This window comes from Notechis scutatus, chromosome 1 (genome assembly GCF_049901735.1).
Source record: "Notechis scutatus isolate UNSWTSFEM ecotype Mainland chromosome 1, rNotScu1.2, whole genome shotgun sequence".
Taxonomy (NCBI): domain Eukaryota; kingdom Metazoa; phylum Chordata; class Lepidosauria; order Squamata; family Elapidae; genus Notechis; species Notechis scutatus.
In genome coordinates, this window is record NC_142009.1 from 276,069,896 (window position 1) to 276,089,877 (window position 19,982).

Sequence of the window (19,982 nt, forward strand, 5' to 3'; positions counted from 1 at the left end):
TTCTCTTCATCAGGAATCTTATTCTTACAGAATCTTATTCTTGCAGCTGCTTCCTCTTCTGCCACATGACATTTTTCACATGAAAGTGAGAAACTGATAAAAAAAAAAACTTTTGACAGATGCACTAGCAATTGGGCCAATTAACTTACTGAAACCTTTATTTGCCACCTTTAATCAATAAGAAATTTTATGTTTGTTACTGATTTAATGGAATCACAGTTTAAGCTATCTTAGTTTCTTGATTTCTAGTGCCCTCTTTTGTCCTCTGGTTTACACAACACCTGAATAAAATTCTGGGATAGAAGAAAGGCCCAACGAAGTTGCTATTCAAAGGATGTTAACCTGCCCAGAAGATAACTGAATGTTAAATCAGGGCATCTTTTCCCCCAGTTATTCTGTTCTCCATGTTATATGAGGAACCACCTAACTTCCATATTATCTGCCCAGCTCATTTGATTTGACAGGGATGATGTGCTGTGCATTCCTTTGACTAAACAGTGCCCTCTATCGGGACTCCAATAGCACACCTCTGTTGTAAGGTCTGCCCTCTGAAATGAGCTTCTCCGTGAGATCTGCTTTGTTCCCAATCTACTGGGTTTTGTTTTGTTTTTGAGGGCTTTGAACAAAGACTAAGTAATGGGTATAGAATTTAATCACATTTCAATCTACCCAGTATGAAGACATACACAATACACCTCAGTTCTAAGGCCACATCATGTTGTATACAGTGTGTTGACAACTGCCATCTAAATGACCAGAATCAGGAGCTAAAATCAATGGGGTCTTGTCTTCATTTTAATGGAAAACTCCTAATTTAAAGAGAAATTATTGTGCACAAAACAAAATATTCAATCTGCTGGGTCTTTTTCACCTTTGGGGAAGAGGGTTAAGGAGCAAAATGGGTTTTATGGAGGTTTAGGCACCTATTTTTCTTCGTTAAAAAGAAACAATCACCGTCTTTCATGGTCTTTCATATCTTATTTGTTCATTTATAAGCCTTTAGAGATTGTAGAATTGAGCTACTAAGCCAACTGCAGTTCATAAGAACTCTTCTGAGACAGCTATGATAAGGTTTTAATACTTTTTCTTTAAAAAATAAAGTACTTATAAAAGTTTGTTTGACTGTCCCCCCCCCCCTCCCCCAATCTATACAGCCTCTGCAAATGGCCTCAAATTATTTCTCAGAACAAGGAATTCCCTTTCCCAGAATTATCCCACCGGAACAAGATGGAAAAGATATGAAGGAATGCTATTTGCTAGGAGATCAAGAAGGTCCAAATATTCCATTAGTTCTCCTTTATCCCCTGGTCTGTAATACCTTCCGAAATTATAAAGAACCTGGTAAGTGTGTGTAATGTTTTTTGTTTCCCTCCACTCCCTTTAATTATGTCTGATGCTGTGTTTTAACCAAATGTGATATCCAGAGACACATGGAATACAAAAGAGAAAAAGAATTTGGTCTCAGGATTAAAGGGAACAGTTGATTTGCAAATTGTGAAAAGTGGGCATACAAAAATTGTGCTTTCCCTTTCTCTCCAATAAAATGTTCTGCAGATAGGGGAGACCCGCAAAAGTTTTTTTTTTTTAACTTTAAGATTTAATGTGATAGAATAAAAACAGGGCAGCTAATTATTACCACTGTTTTAAATAATTAAATTGGGTGCAGTATATTTCTTTCTTCTAGTTATGTCCAATTTTTTGACTTAGCATTGTCCATGTCTGTGGTGTAGGGTCTGGTAAAGAATATGTTAAAAACAGTGATAGTAATCAATGGGTCTCTTATACAGTCATACAGGAAGTAGAGGATTCCATGACAACTTCCGAAGACAAGTAAATTATCTGAGTTATTTTCCCAGTTCTCAAGGACCAATCTGAGGTGTCCTGGGCCTCTTGTTTGCCTGCAATGTAATTATTTCCTTCCATGGTTGAAATATAGAAACAGCATTTTTAAATCCATCTCAGTGATGGTATTCTCATAAATTAGCCTTGAGCAAATTTATCAGATATGCATTTCAGTGATCTCTCAAATGAAAAATTGCTAAAAATTTATTTATTAAAATGAATCCATCAATCTTTCTTTTTTCCTTGCTAAGAAAATCTTTTTTCCTATCAAGTTAGTTTGCCATGCTCATATATATCTGCAGTCAAAGGGCAGCAATTCATGGACCTAATGCAGTTAAAACATATGCTAAAATATATTGACTAATCCCCACGTATTTTCTGCATCTGACTAATATGTTTTTTTTCCCTTTCATTTTGAAACATTACAGGTGTGGAGCGTAGTCCTGAAGAGATGAATGATGGTGATATTGATGTGACCAGTACTTGTGGTCCTTATAATATTAATGCTTTGCAATATTCAGAGGAGGATTTTGAGAAACTGGTAAAACTGAGCCAGTACAACATCCAAAATAACAAAAGTACTTTGATTGATGCTTTACGGTTAGCCGTGGAACGGAAAAAACATATAAAAAGAGCCTTCATATACTAAGATCTAAAACTTTTGGGGGGGGAGAGCACCTCAATTTTTCCTGCACCACAAAACAAAGCATTTCATTCCAGAAGGAAAGTGATATACACTGCTCAAAAAAAATAAAGGGAACACTTAAACAACGCAATGTAACTCCAAGTCAATCACACTTCTGTGAAATCAAACTGTCCACTTAGGTAGCAACACTGCCTGACAATCAATTTCACATGCTGTTGTGCAAATGGAATAGACAACAGGTGGAAAGCATAGGCAGTTAGCAAGACATCCCCCAATAAAGGAGTGGTTCTGCAGGTGGTGACCACAGACGACTTCTCAGTTCCTATGCTTTCTGGCTGATGGTTTGGTCACTTTCGAATGCTGGCGGTGCTTTCACTCTAGTGGTAGCATGAGACGGAGTCTGCAACCCACACAAGTGGCTCAGGTAGTGCAGCTCATCCAGGGTGGCACATCAATGCGAGCTGTGGCAAGAAGGTTTGCTGTGTCTGTCAGCGTAGTGTCCAGAGCATGGAGACACTACCAGGAGACAGGCCAGTACATCAGGAGACATGGAGGAAGCCGTAGGAGGGCAACAACCCAGCATCAGGACCGCTACCACCGCCTTTGTGCAAGGAGGGACAGGAGGAGCACTGCCAGAGCCCTGCAAAATGACCTCCAGCGGGCCACAAATGTGCATGTGGCTGCTCAAACGGTCAGAAACAGACTCCATGAGGGTGGTATGAGGGCCCGATGTCCACAGGTGGGGGTTGTGCTTACAGCCCAACATGATGCAGGACGTTTGGCATTTGCCAAAGAACACCAAGATTGGTGAATTTGCCACTGGTGTCCTGTGCTCTTCACAGATGAACGCAGTTTCACACTGAGCACATGTGATAGACGTGACAGGGTCTGGAGATGCCATGGAGAATGTTCTTCTGCCTTCAACATCCTCCAGCATGACCGGTTTAGCAGTGGGTCAGTAATGGTGTGGGGTGGCATCTCTTTAGGGGGCTGCACAGCCCTCCATGTGCTCGCCAGAGGTAGCCTGACTGCCATTAGGTACCGAGATGAGATCCTCAGACCCCTTGTGAGAACATATGCTGGTGCGGTTGGCCCTGGGTTCCTCCTAATGCAAGACAATGCTAGACCTCATGTGGTCAGCAGTGTGTCAGCAGTTCCTGCAAGATGAAGGCATTGATGCTATGGACTGGCCCACCCGTTCCCCAGACCTGAATCCAATTGTGCACAACTGGGACATCATGTCTCGCTCCATCCACCAATGCCACATTGCACCACAGACTGTCCAGGAGTTGGGGGATGCTTTAGTCCAGGTGTGGGAGGCGATCCCTCAGGAGACCATCCGCCACCTCATCAGGAGCATGCCCAGGCATTGTAGGGAGGGCATACAGGCATGTGGAGGCCACACACATTACTGAGCCTCATTTTGACTTGTTTTAAGGACATTACATCAAAGTTGGATCAGCCTGTAGTGTTTTTTTCCACTTTAATTTTGAGTGTAACTCCAAATCCAGACCTCCATGGGTTGCTAAATTTGATTCCCATTGATAATTTTTGTGTGATTTTGTTGTCAGCACATTCAACTATGTAATGAACAAAGTATTTAATAAGAATATTTCATTCTATGCACAAGCAAACCACCCAAAAGCAACTTGCACAAAGAAGAACTAAAAGCACTGCAAGCCCTAAAAAGATAGCAGCATAATCATACTTCCAGCAGACAAAGGGAATGCCACAGTAGTAATGGATAGAAAAGACTACGAAACAAAATTGACAGACCTACTCCAAGACTCCACATACAAACCCATAAACACGGACCCAACCACATATCTGGAAAAATTAAAATTAACCAAGAAGAAAATTATAACCAGCCACATGAGCAAAGAGATCCAACAGATGATCATCCCAAGAGAAAAATCTTCCAGATGCCCCAAACTATATGGCCTCCCAAAATACACAAAGAAGGCATACCTCTCAGACCCATAGTCAGCTCCAGAGGAGCACCACTACAAAACCTAGCTAAACACTTAGCTAAACAGCTACAGCCCCATGCTGAAACAGCAGCTTCACATGTACAAAACTCATACCACTTCTTGGAAATGATCAAAGATCTACATGTGGAACAAGAAAATCTACTTGTAAGTTTCGACGTGGTTTCACTATTCACTCAAATCCCAATAAAAGAAACTCTTGAAATCATCAAAAATAAATACCAATCAGCTAAACACCTCATGGAACTAACAGAACACTGCTTAACCAACACATATTTCATATACAAAGGACAAAGATACAAGCAAATTGAAGGAGCCCCTATGGGATCACCACTGTCACCCGTCATTGCAAACCTGTTCATGGAAGAATTCGAATCCAGAGCCCAAACTATGGTTAAGATACATCGATGACACATTTGTGATTTGGCCCCATGGAAAAGAAAACCTAAATAATTTCCTAACACACCTAAACAGCACACACCCCAAAATCAAGTTCACCATGGAAATGGAAACAAACAAACAACTACCATTCCTAGATGTACTAATCTACAAAAAAACAGATGGCACACTAGGACACACCATATACCAGAAGAAAACACACACCAACCGCTACCTCAACGCCCAATCCCACCACCACCCAGCACAGATAAACTCCGTGGCCAAAACACTAATTGCTAGAACCAAACGCCTGGCAGACAAGACACACATAAAGACTGAACTATGCACCCTGACTCAAGTACTGACAGCCAACGGCTTCCACAAAAGCAAAATCACCGGCTTGATCCACAAAAACACACTGAGACATAATGGAGACCTAGAAAATGAACAGACCTATGGAACAGCTGTCCTGCCCTACATAAGAGGTACTACAGACAAAATCAGTAAGATACTACACAGGCATCACATCAAGACTGCCTTCAAAATAGACAGAAAAATAGCAGTCATCCTTAGAAACCCCAAAGATAAAATTGACCTGGAAAACCAAGGCATATACGAAGTCCCCTGTGCATCATGCCCGGCCACATACATTGGACAGACCAATAGAAGAATAAGTACCCGCCTGGATGAACAGAAAAATGCAGTAAAAAAGCTGGAACACACTTCCGCACTAGTCCAACACATGAAACCCACAGGTCATAGCATCAACTTCAATGGCACCAAAAACCTAGCCACTATAGAAAACCCCAGCCACATAATTATCAGAGAAGCCATAGAGATTGAAAAAAGACCTGAAAGCATGAATAGAAGAGATGATTCCACCAGACTGTCAATTATTTGGAAGCCTGCACTCACAAACAAAAAAAATCTCCACACCACAAGCCTGGGCACCAAACACCTGGGCACAAACAGATCCCCCCTGATACCTCCAGCTCAAACACACTCCAACCAGGCACCCAGATGAAACCTAGCTTCCTAACAAATGATAGCCGTCCATTTACTCGGAGCCAAGCTGCACTAAAAGCCTCCAATACAGGAACACAATGTTGCCAGCCAATCAAGACAAAAAAGCCACAAAACAGACAGAAGATATTAGAAACACTCCTAATGCAAGACAATGCTAGACCTCATGTGGTCAGCAGTGTGTCAGCAGTTCCTGCAAGATGAAGGCATTGATGCTATGGACTGGCCCACCCGTTCCCCAGACCTGAATCCAATTGTGCACAACTGGGACATCATGTCTCGCTCCATCCACCAATGCCACATTGCACCACAGACTGTCCAGGAGTTGGGGGATGCTTTAGTCCAGGTGTGGGAGGCGATCCCTCAGGAGACCATCCGCCACCTCATCAGGAGCATGCCCAGGCATTGTAGGGAGGGCATACAGGCATGTGGAGGCCACACACATTACTGAGCCTCATTTTGACTTGTTTTAAGGACATTACATCAAAGTTGGATCAGCCTGTAGTGTTTTTTTCCACTTTAATTTTGAGTGTAACTCCAAATCCAGACCTCCATGGGTTGCTAAATTTGATTCCCATTGATAATTTTTGTGTGATTTTGTTGTCAGCACATTCAACTATGTAATGAACAAAGTATTTAATAAGAATATTTCATTCTATGCACAAGCAAACCACCCAAAAGCAACTTGCACAAAGAAGAACTAAAAGCACTGCAAGCCCTAAAAAAAGATAGCAGCATAATCATACTTCCAGCAGACAAAGGGAATGCCACAGTAGTAATGGATAGAAAAGACTACGAAACAAAATTGACAGACCTACTCCAAGACTCCACATACAAACCCATAAACACGGACCCAACCACATATCTGGAAAAATTAAAATTAACCAAGAAGAAAATTATAACCAGCCACATGAGCAAAGAGATCCAACAGATGATCATCCCAAGAGAAAAATCTTCCAGATGCCCCAAACTATATGGCCTCCCAAAAATACACAAAGAAGGCATACCTCTCAGACCCATAGTCAGCTCCAGAGGAGCACCACTACAAAACCTAGCTAAACACTTAGCTAAACAGCTACAGCCCCATGCTGAAACAGCAGCTTCACATGTACAAAACTCATACCACTTCTTGGAAATGATCAAAGATCTACATGTGGAACAAGAAAATCTACTTGTAAGTTTCGACGTGGTTTCACTATTCACTCAAATCCCAATAAAAGAAACTCTTGAAATCATCAAAAATAAATACCAATCAGCTAAACACCTCATGGAACTAACAGAACACTGCTTAACCAACACATATTTCATATACAAAGGACAAAGATACAAGCAAATTGAAGGAGCCCCTATGGGATCACCACTGTCACCCGTCATTGCAAACCTGTTCATGGAAGAATTCGAATCCAGAGCCCAAACTATGGTTAAGATACATCGATGACACATTTGTGATTTGGCCCCATGGAAAAGAAAACCTAAATAATTTCCTAACACACCTAAACAGCACACACCCCAAAATCAAGTTCACCATGGAAATGGAAACAAACAAACACCTACCATTCCTAGATGTACTAATCTACAAAAAAACAGATGGCACACTAGGACACACCATATACCAGAAGAAAACACACACCAACCGCTACCTCAACGCCCAATCCCACCACCACCCAGCACAGATAAACTCCGTGGCCAAAACACTAATTGCTAGAACCAAACGCCTGGCAGACAAGACACACATAAAGACTGAACTATGCACCCTGACTAAAGTACTGACAGCCAACGGCTTCCACAAAAGCAAAATCACCGGCTTGATCCACAAAAACACACTGAGACATAATGGAGACCTAGAAAATGAACAGACCTATGGAACAGCTGTCCTGCCCTACATAAGAGGTACTACAGACAAAATCAGTAAGATACTACACAGGCATCACATCAAGACTGCCTTCAAAATAGACAGAAAAATAGCAGTCATCCTTAGAAACCCCAAAGATAAAATTGACCTGGAAAACCAAGGCATATACGAAGTCCCCTGTGCATCATGCCCGGCCACATACATTGGACAGACCAATAGAAGAATAAGTACCCGCCTGGATGAACAGAAAAATGCAGTAAAAAAGCTGGAACACACTTCCGCACTAGTCCAACACATGAAACCCACAGGTCATAGCATCAACTTCAATGGCACCAAAAACCTAGCCACTATAGAAAACCCCAGCCACATAATTATCAGAGAAGCCATAGAGATTGAAAAAAGACCTGAAAGCATGAATAGAAGAGATGATTCCACCAGACTGTCAATTATTTGGAAGCCTGCACTCACAAACAAAAAAAATCTCCACACCACAAGCCAGGCAAACACCTGGGCACAAACAGATCCCCCCTGATACCTCCAGCTCAAACACACTCCAACCAGGCACCCAGATGAAACCTAGCTTCCTAACAAATGATAGCCGTCCATTTACTCGGAGCCAAGCTGCACTAAAAGCCTCCAATACAGGAACACAATGTTGCCAGCCAATCAAGACAAAAAAGCCACAAAACAGACAGAAGATATTAGAAACACCAGTCAAGCAGAACACAGCAAACTCCAAGACCAATAAACACAGACCAAGACTCCCAACCAATCAGGATGAAGAAAAAACCATTCTGGCACAGCAGTAGGCTAGCCCCAAATTTAAAACTGAAACAACTGTAAAAGTCTGACTCACAGACAAACACAATACAGAAGCCTGATGATGTAAGATTGAGAGTCGCCAAGATACTCTCAATCTTACACAGGAAAAGACCTGAACATGCCAAGACCTCCATATACATATACATATACATATACATATACATATACATATACATATACATATACATATACATATATATATATATATATATATATATATATATATATATATATACGTACATACATACATACATACACATACATACATACATACATACATACATACATACATACATACATACATACGCTCAGGGCTTAGGGATATATATGTCCTCACTAAAGAAAGATAAGCCAAATATCCACATAGAAGTCACTTTTCCCAATATTAATAAAAAATAAAATTTAAAAATCAAGTGTAAAGTTTCGTTTGTAAAACAATTTAGCATTGCAGAATCCATAGACAGAATTTTAACATTTTCAGAAGGTTCTGTCAAAATATACTAGAACATTCCATCATTGCAGAATTAATGAATGTAAATGTAAACCTTGCAGGGAGGCACAGTATAATAGTTTTCAGAAAAAAACACATCAAAGCAAGAAAAACAAAGCTCTACAAGAAGTTATTGTTCTAATATCTGTTGACAAATTTTAAAAAACTAAACCCAAGACAGATTTTCACTTCCAATGGCTTGTATTATCTCTAATTTCCACTACCTTGTAATATATTTAATTATAGGATTCATCTACCTTGAAACATTTTTTCTTTGACTCTTTTAAATTCTTTTCTGGTTTCAGTAGTGCTGTCTTCATTTTCTCTATTGCTTAGCTAATTTCAGCAACTATGGAAATAATGGAAATGAATTGTAGTCACATAAGAGGGAAACAGAAGACTTTATGAAACTAAAAACAGTTTTCTGCTGCCAGTGGCAAGTGGAACATAAAACCTTCCCCTTCTCTTCACTGGAACTTCCTTGTTCTCATCAGAGAAGGAACTGAAAAGTGCTTTGCTTCTGATGATTATACAGTGATTTGATCTTCCTTCACTGAAAGAAAATAGAAGTCATCTCACTTCCTTTTATGACTTAGGAAGGATGGTTGTGTAAATCTTACAAGCAGCTCTTCTTTTTCCAAAAGTTCCATAGAGAAGATAATTCTGAAAGGTTATTACCATTCAGGCTGAACCCATGTACACTCCCTAATTTCTGTTTAGTCTTTCAACGGAGAGTTGTTCTTTTCAGCTGAGCTCTAAGAAAAATGGGAGGAGCTTTGTGTCTTCTCACTTAATGCAACAATACAGAATGTAGTAAATGTTAAACCAAAAAGTGTGCAAGCTCTGAAATTTTGCATAGGGGGAGAATTGTAAAAGGAATTTCCCATTTAAAAACAATTAAGCCAAACTTCTAAAGGGAAAAGGCTTGTTGCAAAAAGGAATTGGGAGTGGATTGTTCTGAGATACAGGAAACAAAGTTGGTTGAGCAGAAGCTTCTTTAGAACTTCCTTCCAGGGAGGAAGGGGAGAGTTTTTGGTGCTTCCTGACAGCTTTGCACAAGTAAATTCAAATCAGAAGTTGTTCCTGCTCCCATAGCATTTTTGTCTACATTTTTGCTGATTCTGTTCTCCATTTAAGTAAGGGAGTAACCCAATGGATCATGGGTTGTCTATTATATCCAAAGTAGGATTTATGTTACTCATTGGACCAGATAGGTAGTTGGGCTTTGGTTTACTTAGCCCTTGAAATGTGTTTGAATATTAGTTGAATTGAATATTTACTTAGCGCTTTCTGGACCATTAGGATTTCCAATATTAATATAAGACCCAACTCTTACCTCTGTCAGGATTTTTTATCCACTTTGGCATTTCAGAACGTCTACTTTCAAGCTATAAAGTATGGTTGCTATCACATTTCAAATACCTCTAAGGAGGGCAGCTGTGTCAAGTGTCAAGTGTCAAGTCGAGTTCTTGGCAAAGTTTCAAGCAGCAATATTGCTTAGTATGCCTCTTGTTTAGGACCTAGTAAACCTTGCTATCTTGTAGTAGCTAGTAATAATGGCTGATAAAGTTGCTCTGTATCATTTAGTTCCATCATTTTTGCTCATCCTAGTTCCTCACACACAAACACCTTAGCCAACTCCTTTTATTTAAGGCTTATCCTTGGCACATCCTTGAAAAAGCCAGAGTATAATTAAACCAGATTGCTCCAGATACAAATGCATCCCTTCAAAGTTTGGGCATAGCCAAATGATCAACTAGACTAGAAACACCAATGTGGATGCCTATGTGGTAAGACTGAGCTACTGAATTTGCTCCATGACAGCCAACATCATTTCTGGAAGGGCCAGAATGGTTTCGCTATTCAAGGCCCATCTGTGGGAAAGGGCTTGTGCCTTGGCAAAACTGCTTGGTTCTAATGTTTATTGAGTGGGTGATGGGAAATTAGATAGGGCTTATCAGGCCAGTGTAACACTGTTTGGAGCAAGGAGGACCATTTGGGTTGACAGCAGTTGTGCTGGTCAGGCACTTTCAGCCAAGCTATTTTTTTTTTTTTTTAATGCAGAGATGCTGCTTGAACTGATACCAGCCATGCTCTTTTCTCTGACAGGAAAAGCAGGAAAGTATCCCCTAAGAATCAGTCTAAATAAACCACTTACATATTACTGATACATGCTTTAATAAAACACTGGATTTCAGAATGCATTATTGTAGAACATGGATTGTGAGATTGTCTACTTTCTGTTTGGACATTTTTAGGCAAGCTCTGTTTGCTTTTTTCTATTGTTCTGATTTCTGTCCTCTTGGATTTATATAGTAGAGAAATTAAGTGAAGCCCAGCTTCTTTTGGGAGCCTTTTGCTGAATCAATATGATGGATGTAGCCACCAAATTAAATTAGATTAGCACATGATCTTCTCATTGAATACTAATAGCATTAGCTAGTTTGCACTAATTTTGCCATTGTATAAAAATGATATATGGGAGATATTTTAAGGAAGAAAATAAGTAAAATCTTCATCTTTAGGCCTCTCTGCATAGGTCCATTTATTAAATGTTTTAGGAAATATAATTTCACTGGTTTAAAAAAAGGTGCTTGTCTGAAAGATCTCATCAAAGATAATTGTATGTTAACAAGGAGAGGAGAATCATGAATGGAAGTATGTAGACTGATAGGTGGAGGCCCAACCCGAAGTATTGGGACATAAAGGTACACATTCCTAAGAAATATGTAGAAAACACCACTGACACAGCCCACAGCCTTTAAATGGAAAGGTTTAATTTTCTGTAATTTTCAAAAAGTGTGTTGCTTTCAATGAGCACTAACACTCTAACATTCATAACCATAGCTCACATTCCCTTCATAAAAATGCAGGGCAAATAAGGAAGCATTTCATTTCCTTGTAATAGTATTTCCTTGTGGAACAGTATCTAGATATTCTAAACTAATGGGTTCACATCTAAGACAAAAAGGGCATTAAAAAACCCACATTTTATGCATACTATACAAATTATTATAGCGGTTCCAAATGCCCTTAATATAATTATTATAAACTCTTCAGAAATGATTTTAAATATACGTAGCAAATTATCTAATATTGGGACTGCCATGCTACACAGATCAAATTAAGCTGTGCTTGCAGTATCTACTTCACTCATGAGTATAGATCAGGGATGTCAAACCTGCAGCCTGCAGGCCAGATACGTCATGCACTGCTACACTCACCCCTGGTTTAGCAAAGGGGAAAAAAGTTGTGATACATCACATGACGTGACATGAGAAGTTTGACACCCATGGTATAGATTAACCATGTGATATATTCACCCATAAACCAGGGGTGGGATGCTATCGGTTCTGCCCGGCTCTATAGAACCGGTAGCTCTGAAGAGCAGCAGACACCGAACCAGTTTTATGTTTGCTGCTGTTTGGCCCACCCGCCCACCAGCCTGGACTCTTACCTGTCCTTTATTTCCTGCTTTTTCAACCTCAGCTGCTTTGCGCAGCACAGCTGAGGTTGAAAAAGCAGGAAAAAAGTGGCTTTTCAAAAGCTGTGCACCTGCGTGCAGCGCTTTTCAGCTGTCCGGGTGGCATAGCTTAAGGTTTCTTGCGCATGCGCGCACAAAACATAGTCACTGAACCACTGAATTCAACACCGGTTGAATCCCACCCCTGCCATAAACTAACTACAGGCCCAGTGTCACACACAAAAGTTACTGAAAAATATACAAAAATTAAAATTTAATTAACAAAAATTAAAATTACAAATAAGTCTGTGAATTACAAAAACATAGGCATGCACACAGAATTGAGAAGAGCCATGAATAATAGTTTAATAATTCTTGAAGCCACAGCAAAGTTCAAAATCAAGTCCTCTTTACATGCCATAATTGCCAGTGGCCGAGGATTACTATTCACCAAAGTGGACTATTCTAAATTATCTATCCTTACACCATAATGGAGTTTGGCAGGAAACTCCTTGCACAACTTTTAAAAAACCCTAATTATTTAGGATTACAGGTGTTCTATCGCCAGGATAAAGCAGACTCGAAGACCGGAGTTGAATTCAGCTCTTTATTAGCAACCAGTAACTTCAACTGAAGTCGAGCCATGGCAGCCCCTTTTATAGCGGCTGCTCGCGGCTCGCAACCAATGGCATGTATTTAAACTTCCCGCCGCTTAGGCAGCCAATCCGAAACTGTCACTATTAACCAATCGTTAAGCTATGTTAACTAACCAATAGGAATGTGGTATTAGAAGTATGTACATGAATACACTACACCCCTCCCCTCTTGGTTTGCTCCAACGTTACGTGATGTAGTCGCGCAAGTAGGTGGGGCTTTTGTGAGTCCTTGTTGACCTGCGCAGTTCAGTCTCTGTGTTGGTCTCCGCCGGTTCGGACAGGCCTACTGTCCTTTCCACTCTTCTCCTTGGAACCTCCTGGAAGGGTGCCTCAGCCATGCCGCTCCCGCCGTGCCTTGTTGGGTTGACTGGATTGTCTCCGCTGTTCCTCTGCATTGTGTGCGGGCAGGTAGAGTCGGCTTGGCTGCTTCTTTCCTGGTTCTCCTTCAGCTCTCTTTTTTCGCAATCATCTAAATGTAAGTAATTTTTATTTTTTGCTGGGTTTTCGGCTTCTGGTTGGTGGTTTGTAATTGGAGGGTTTTCATTTCCTTTATTATTTAAAGGTTCCCCCCCCCTCTGGTTTTTTTATTACTGTCTGGTGGTGCTTGTGGCAGTGTTTGTTCCATGTTTCGGGAAGTGTCAGTGTTGCCTTCGATGTGTCTTGACCGTAGTTGATCGATGTGTCTTTTCCACGATCTGCCGTCTGTTGTTACGAGTCGGTATGACCGGGGGCCTGTGATTTGTGTGATTGTTGCCGGTAACCATAACGGTTCTCCGGTAAGATTTTTTGCATATACGAGGTCGCCTGGCAAGAAGGAGCAGTACTTACTGGAAGAGTCTGGTGGCTTTTCGGGGTTGTAAGAGGGGTGTAGTCTGTCCAAATAGGAACGTAACTTCCTTCCCATTAACAGTTCAGCTAGGCTCTTGTTTGTTGCTGTGCATGGCGTGATATGTTGAAGGGTGAGCATGGTGTTGATTTTTTCTTGCATGTCGTTTCCTTCAAGCTTTTCTAATGCTTCTTTTGTGTAACGAACCATGCGTTCCGCCCTTCCATTCGCCACCGGATGAGCTGGCATGTCAGAGCATGTCTTATTCCTTGTTCTGCGAGGAATTGTTCAAAAACCAAAGTTGTAAACTGTGGTCCATTGTCCGATACTACTACATCTGGTAGACCATGGGTGGCGAAAAGTTTCTTTAGCTGTTTGGTGACGGCTTCCGTTGTCGTTGAACTCATGATGCTGACTTCTAACCAGTTGGAGTAGGCATCCACAATGATTAGATAAGTATATCCCTTTGTGGGTCCGGCAAAGTCCATGTGGATCCTTGACCAGGGGCCTCTGGGTGTCTCCCAGTCAAGGACCGGTGCCGAAGGGGGAGTGGGTCTGGATGACTGGCATTTGTTACATGTTTTAACCCAGGTTTCAATGTCTTTATCTATTCCTGGCCACCAGACATAGCTTCTGGCCAGGGACTTCATCTTTGCCATTCCCGGGGGTCCTTCATGTAACATGTTTAGCACGTCTTCTTGCAATTTTTTTGGAACAACCACCCGATCTCCCCACAATATGCATCCTTTTTCAATAGACAATTCAGTTTGCCGGTTTTTAAAAGGTTTAAAGGTCTCAGTTTTTTCGTTTTCCGGCCAGCCCCGTCTTACCCAGTTCAGAATCCGGGCCATCAGTGCATCTTTAGCTGTTTCTCTTGCGATGTCCGATGCGGTGATGGGCCAATTCGGAATCGTTTCAATTTGCAGGGTATGCGTGGTGGGAGCTGGGTCGTCATCGTGACCTGGTAGTGGTGAACGGCTTAATGCATCTGCGTGGGGTATGGCTTTTCCTGGTCGATAAATGAGCTTGTAACTGTAAGCTGCGAGAAATTCTGACCATCTTGTCATTCTTGGAGAAAGGGTGTTGGGGGTGGCCCTGTCTCTGGCCAGAATCCCTAGCAGCGGTTTGTGGTGGGTAATTAAGGAAAATGTCCTACCGTATAGGTATTCGTGGAAACGTTTCACCCCCAAGATGGCTGCCAAGGCTTCCCTGTCCAGTTGGCTGTAGTTCCTTTCGGTCTTGGATAACGTTTTGGAATAAAAGGCGATCAGTGCTTCTCTGCTGTCTGGTAGTGTGTGGCTAAGTATTGCGCCTATGCCGAAAGGTGAAGCGTCGCAGGTGACAGTCAGGGGCAGTGGGTCACTGTATTGGATCAATACAGACTTAGATGTGATTAAGTCTTTGATTTTTTGGAATGCCGCTTCTTCTTGGTGGCCCCATTTCCAGATGGCTTTTTTATCGAGGAGTCTATGCAGTGGTTCCGCTACTGTTCCCTTCTGCAGCAGAAAGACATGATAAAAATTAATGAGTCCCAAAAATGCCTGTAAATCCATTTTGTTTTTGGGTCTGGGAGCTTCTTTTATTGCTCGTATTTTTTTTTTGGTGGGGTGGATTCCTGCTTCATCAATAAGGTATCCCAGGAACTCGACCTGATTTGTGGCAAGTTGGCATTTTTCTTTTTTAACTTTGAGTCCTGCTTCTCTAAATTTTAACAAGACTGCCCTTAATCGGTCTTTCAGTTGTTCTTTATTTTCGGCTGATATTAGTACATCATCGAAGTAGGGAACCACCCCTTTTAATCCTTGGAGGAGGCATTCCATCAGGCTCTGGAAAACGCCAGGGGCCACGCTGACACTGAATTGTAATCTGTTGCATTTAAAGGCTTCTCTATGTGTTACGATAATTTGTGCCTCTGCTGTCTCGGAATCAACTGGTAACTGTTGATATGCCTGTGCGAGATCGAGCTTCGCAAAAATCCTTCCTCTCCCTAATGAGTGCAGCAGGTGTTGGACTACTGGGACGGGATATGCGCTCTGTTGCAATGCATGGTTCAGGGTGGCCTTATAGTCACCACAGATGCACACGGACCCGTCTGGTTTTATCGGGGTCACAATCGGGGTTTCCCATCTCGCATGGTCGGTTGGCTCTAACAACCCTTGTGCGATGAGTTTGTTCAGTTGCTCATCAATTTTTGGCCTTAAAGCAAATGGTACTCATCTGGCTTTAAGCCTGATAGGGGCTACGTTCGGGTTTAGGCTAAAAGATATAGGGGTCTCACGGTACTTGCCTAAAGTCCCGTCGAAAACGTCATGGAATTCCTCCATCAGATCTTTCTCCCAGTCCATCATGGCAATGCTGTTGATTCCTGTCACTTCGATTCCTAGAGGTTCGAACCATCCTAAACCAAGCAGGCTGGGGCGATCTCGGTCAACGATGGTCAGTGGGAGGATTTCGGTGTGTTTTTTAAACTTTACTTTAAAATGTCCCAATCCTACCACTGGTATCTTGTTACCCTGGTAGTCTTTGATGATCAGGCTTTGCTCTTTGAGTTCTTTTTGTTGTGTGTCTGCTATCAAATTTTTTATCGTGTTCCATGATACCATTGATAAATATGAACTGGAGTCTACTTCCATCTCACATGGCTCCCCTTCTATCAGGACATTGATTCGAACCTTCTTAGTGTTTGTTGTTCTGGCCGTCCCAATAGTGATTGTCTGATGTGTTTCTTCCCTCTCGTTGAGCTGTTGACTCCTCTGTTCCCGGCTCCAGCGACTTCCGGTTGGCTTTTCCTTATTCCTGGGGGGGGGGGTACTGCCTCGTCTTTTCGGACTATAGCTCTTTTTGTTTCGGCAGACCCTTGCAATGTGCACCCGTTTTTCACAATGCCTGCATATGGCATCCAAGAAACGACACTCAGAACGCGGGTGGTTTCCCCCGCATCCCGCACACTGAAATTCAGGTTTTCTCCCTCGTCTCTCTCTCCGGTTCCTTTCTGAATGGAGCCTGTTTACTTCCTCGTCTTCATCTTCGGAGTCGGTTGATGATTCAATATCTTCATGGTGAGAGGTTGTGGTAACGTGCTTCTGGGCTCCCTCTGTTTTCTTTTCTTTATTCTGGCTCGGACTGTTGTTTGTATTCATCTGCTTCATTTTTGCCGCAGACTTCTTCTTGGCTGCTTTCAATGGCCTCATTTGTGGTGATATTGGGTCGGTTTAGCAGTTTGCTCTGTCTCTCAGCGCTGCTACGAAGTCTCCAATACTTTCGCCTTCTTGTTGGTTGCGCTTGTAGAATTCATGTCTTCTAATGAGATTGGACACGATTGGTGCGTAATGGTTTCTCAGCATTCGATTTAGGTCTGGCCATGCCATCTGTTTAACATCATTGGGTCTTGCTAATGCCTTTGCCATTTTGAAAATAGTCGGGCCGCAATGCGTCAGGAATACAGCTCTCTTCCTCTGGTCGGTGATTCCTTGCAGTTCGTTGCTTTCTAAAAACATCAGGAACCTGTCAATATATGACTCCCAGTCTTCTTCGGCTGGGTTGAACGGTGCGGGTGGCAAATTGTTGCTGGCCATCTCGTTGGTCTTTCGGCTGTCGTTGCCACATGCTTACGGTCTTTGTTCCTCCGAACCCATCCTTGTCGCCAGTGTTCTATCGCCAGGATAAAGCAGACTCGAAAACCGGAGTTGAATTCAGCTCTTTATTAGCAACCAGTAACTTCAACTGAAGTCAAGCCGCGGCAGCCCCTTTTATAGCAGCTGCTTGCGGCTCACAACCAATGGCATGTATTTAAACTTCCCGCCGCTTAGGCGGCCAATCCGAAACTGTCGCTATTAACCAATCGTTAAGCTATGTTAACTAACCAATAGGAATATGGTATTAGAAGTATGTACATGAATACACTACAACAGGAAGTACTTTTTATTCCATTTTAGGTCAGCTCTCGTTTCCCTCTTGATTCTTGATAACTTCGCAAGACTCAGGGGAGACTTTGAAAAGCAACGCCTGCCATTATTCACCAACTCATTCCCACTTGGATTGAAGGCAATCTCGACACCCTTCAAGAGGTTGGTTTGCACCGCCCTTTTGTCAGACCGACACTCCCCATGACTGCAGAGCACTTTCAGACAGCTGGGTCCCAAGAGTATCGGAGATTCCTTTCCTCCGCTTGTACTAAATGTGACTAGATGGGCTGCTACTGTACTAATCTAGAGGGCCTCTGGTCATTGAGCAGAAGCAGCAAAACTACCCATTGACCTCTCCCCTCCCGATAGTGCGGGTAAAGCTGATATAGCCTATCCTGCTCTTGGGAAGGAGAGATCGCCCTTCTTCCACTTTGATTCCTAATAAATTAAACTTACGGTTTAATTTAATTGAACTAATTTCCTGGTTTCAAGTCCCGCCGAACGATAAGCTGGCCAGGCTGGCTCCTATCACCTCATATGCCAAAAAAATTCGTGGTTTATTAAAAGTCTCCGCCGGACCCGCTTTCCAGGACGGAGGAAGAAGAGGAGAGAGAGGGAGACATGGAGCAAAAGCGCCGCGGCTCTCCCAGCCTCCGCCCCGGGACGTCCCTCCCCTTCAGCTAGGCCACCGCAGAGTGAACAGGAAGGGCGGGGTTCACTGCTTGCCGGGTCGGCCTTTCAGTCTGGTGGCAGCCCAGGCGGGAGAACGAACGAACGAGCTAGCGAGCGGCTGGGGAGCGGCCGCCAGCAGCAACCATCGGCATGTTCAGCTGGCTGAAGCAAAGCGGGCGCCAAAAGCCCGGCGAAACCCACGACGTGGTGGAGACGGTGACCGGCGGTTTGAAGGAGCTTTACGCGAAGAAGCTGCTTCCGCTGGAGGAGCATTACCGCTTTCATGAGTTCCACTCGCCCGCCCTGGAGGACGCAGACTTCGACAATAAGCCCATGGTCCTCCTCGTGGGTCAATACAGCACCGGGAAGACCACTTTTATCAGGTAAAAAAAAAAAAAAAAGGCGCTCGGGGTTTCCTCCCAGAGCGATTATGGCGCGTTAGCCCGGGCCTGGGAGTTGCCTCCCTGCTGTTTCTGGCGTAAATAGTCGCTCGTAACTCTCGGAAGACCCCAAGAATAAGCTCTCTGCCGCATTATCCCTGGTGGGATTTGGGTCGGGAAGAGGTGGGTCTACCCGCACGTTTATCTTCCCTTGCTAAGCTGAAAACCATGTATTTGCCGGCTGTGACATATGGTCCAACACCTACCACGTTTTCTATTTGACTTCCACTTGCCCGATCCTAAACACGATGACTAGGCCAAGAAGATGATGGATTCAAACATTTATCAGTAGCAGCAGATTATGCGTGGTCAGGTATGAACATTGTCAAGGGAACAAAGTGTTCCCCTGTGACATCATGTATTGCAGTAAGCCAGGGCTTGTTTATCTACAGTTTCCTTAACTAACTAGCCTTGGGTTTACATGACATTCTCAACTGTAAAATGTGGTTTGCAAATCCTATTATGGCTTTGTGCAACAAAGACCACTCTTTGTGAATGGAAATGCCCTTTAGAGGCATTTAACTTTAATAGGATTAGATTGTTATGCTAGTGTTTCTATCTAGGGGCGTTTATTTAGATGATCTAGTATTTGTAATGTTTTATAAATTGTGAAACTTTCCTACAGCTGAATAAAGAAAATATGTGACAGTACATAATATGCAGAAAAGTATACATTTTAAAGAAATGGTTACTATATTGTTTCATGCATAATAAAAGTTAAAAATAAGGAAACCAAAACCAAAAAACCTCTATAATATTGAACATTATATGCTGTCTGGAGATCAGGCTTTGCAGCCTGCTATGTAGTCTATCTGGTAAATGTTTGGCTATATAAATTTAAGACAGATTTCAGGGTAAAATTTTTTGGTAGTATAGGATATCAGTAACATGGCACATTTAGACGTATGTCAAATGTTATCATTTTCCATTTATAGCTTTATTGAGAATATATTGAAGATAGCTACTTAGATATAACTTT

The 19,982-nt window shown here is 42.3% G+C and overlaps 2 protein-coding genes across 2 annotated transcripts in view; both read left to right on the top strand.

Moving 5' to 3' along the window:
* Positions 1 to 2,714, top strand: part of LOC113410160 (cytosolic phospholipase A2 epsilon-like) — a 37,893-nt gene extending 35,179 nt beyond the window's left edge. Inside the window, exons 18-19 of the mRNA XM_087951670.1 lie at positions 1,155 to 1,341; positions 2,271 to 2,714. Coding sequence (XP_087807796.1) covers positions 1,155 to 1,341; positions 2,271 to 2,491 — 408 coding nt within the window. The 3' untranslated portion in view covers positions 2,492 to 2,714. The remainder of the gene's footprint in view (positions 1 to 1,154; positions 1,342 to 2,270) is intronic.
* Positions 2,715 to 18,567: 15,853 nt separating this feature from the next.
* The window catches only part of EHD4 (EH domain containing 4), a 28,044-nt gene continuing 26,629 nt past the window's right edge, over positions 18,568 to 19,982 (top strand). Inside the window, exon 1 of the mRNA XM_026664612.2 lies at positions 18,568 to 18,946. Coding sequence (XP_026520397.1) covers positions 18,714 to 18,946 — 233 coding nt within the window. The 5' untranslated portion in view covers positions 18,568 to 18,713. The remainder of the gene's footprint in view (positions 18,947 to 19,982) is intronic.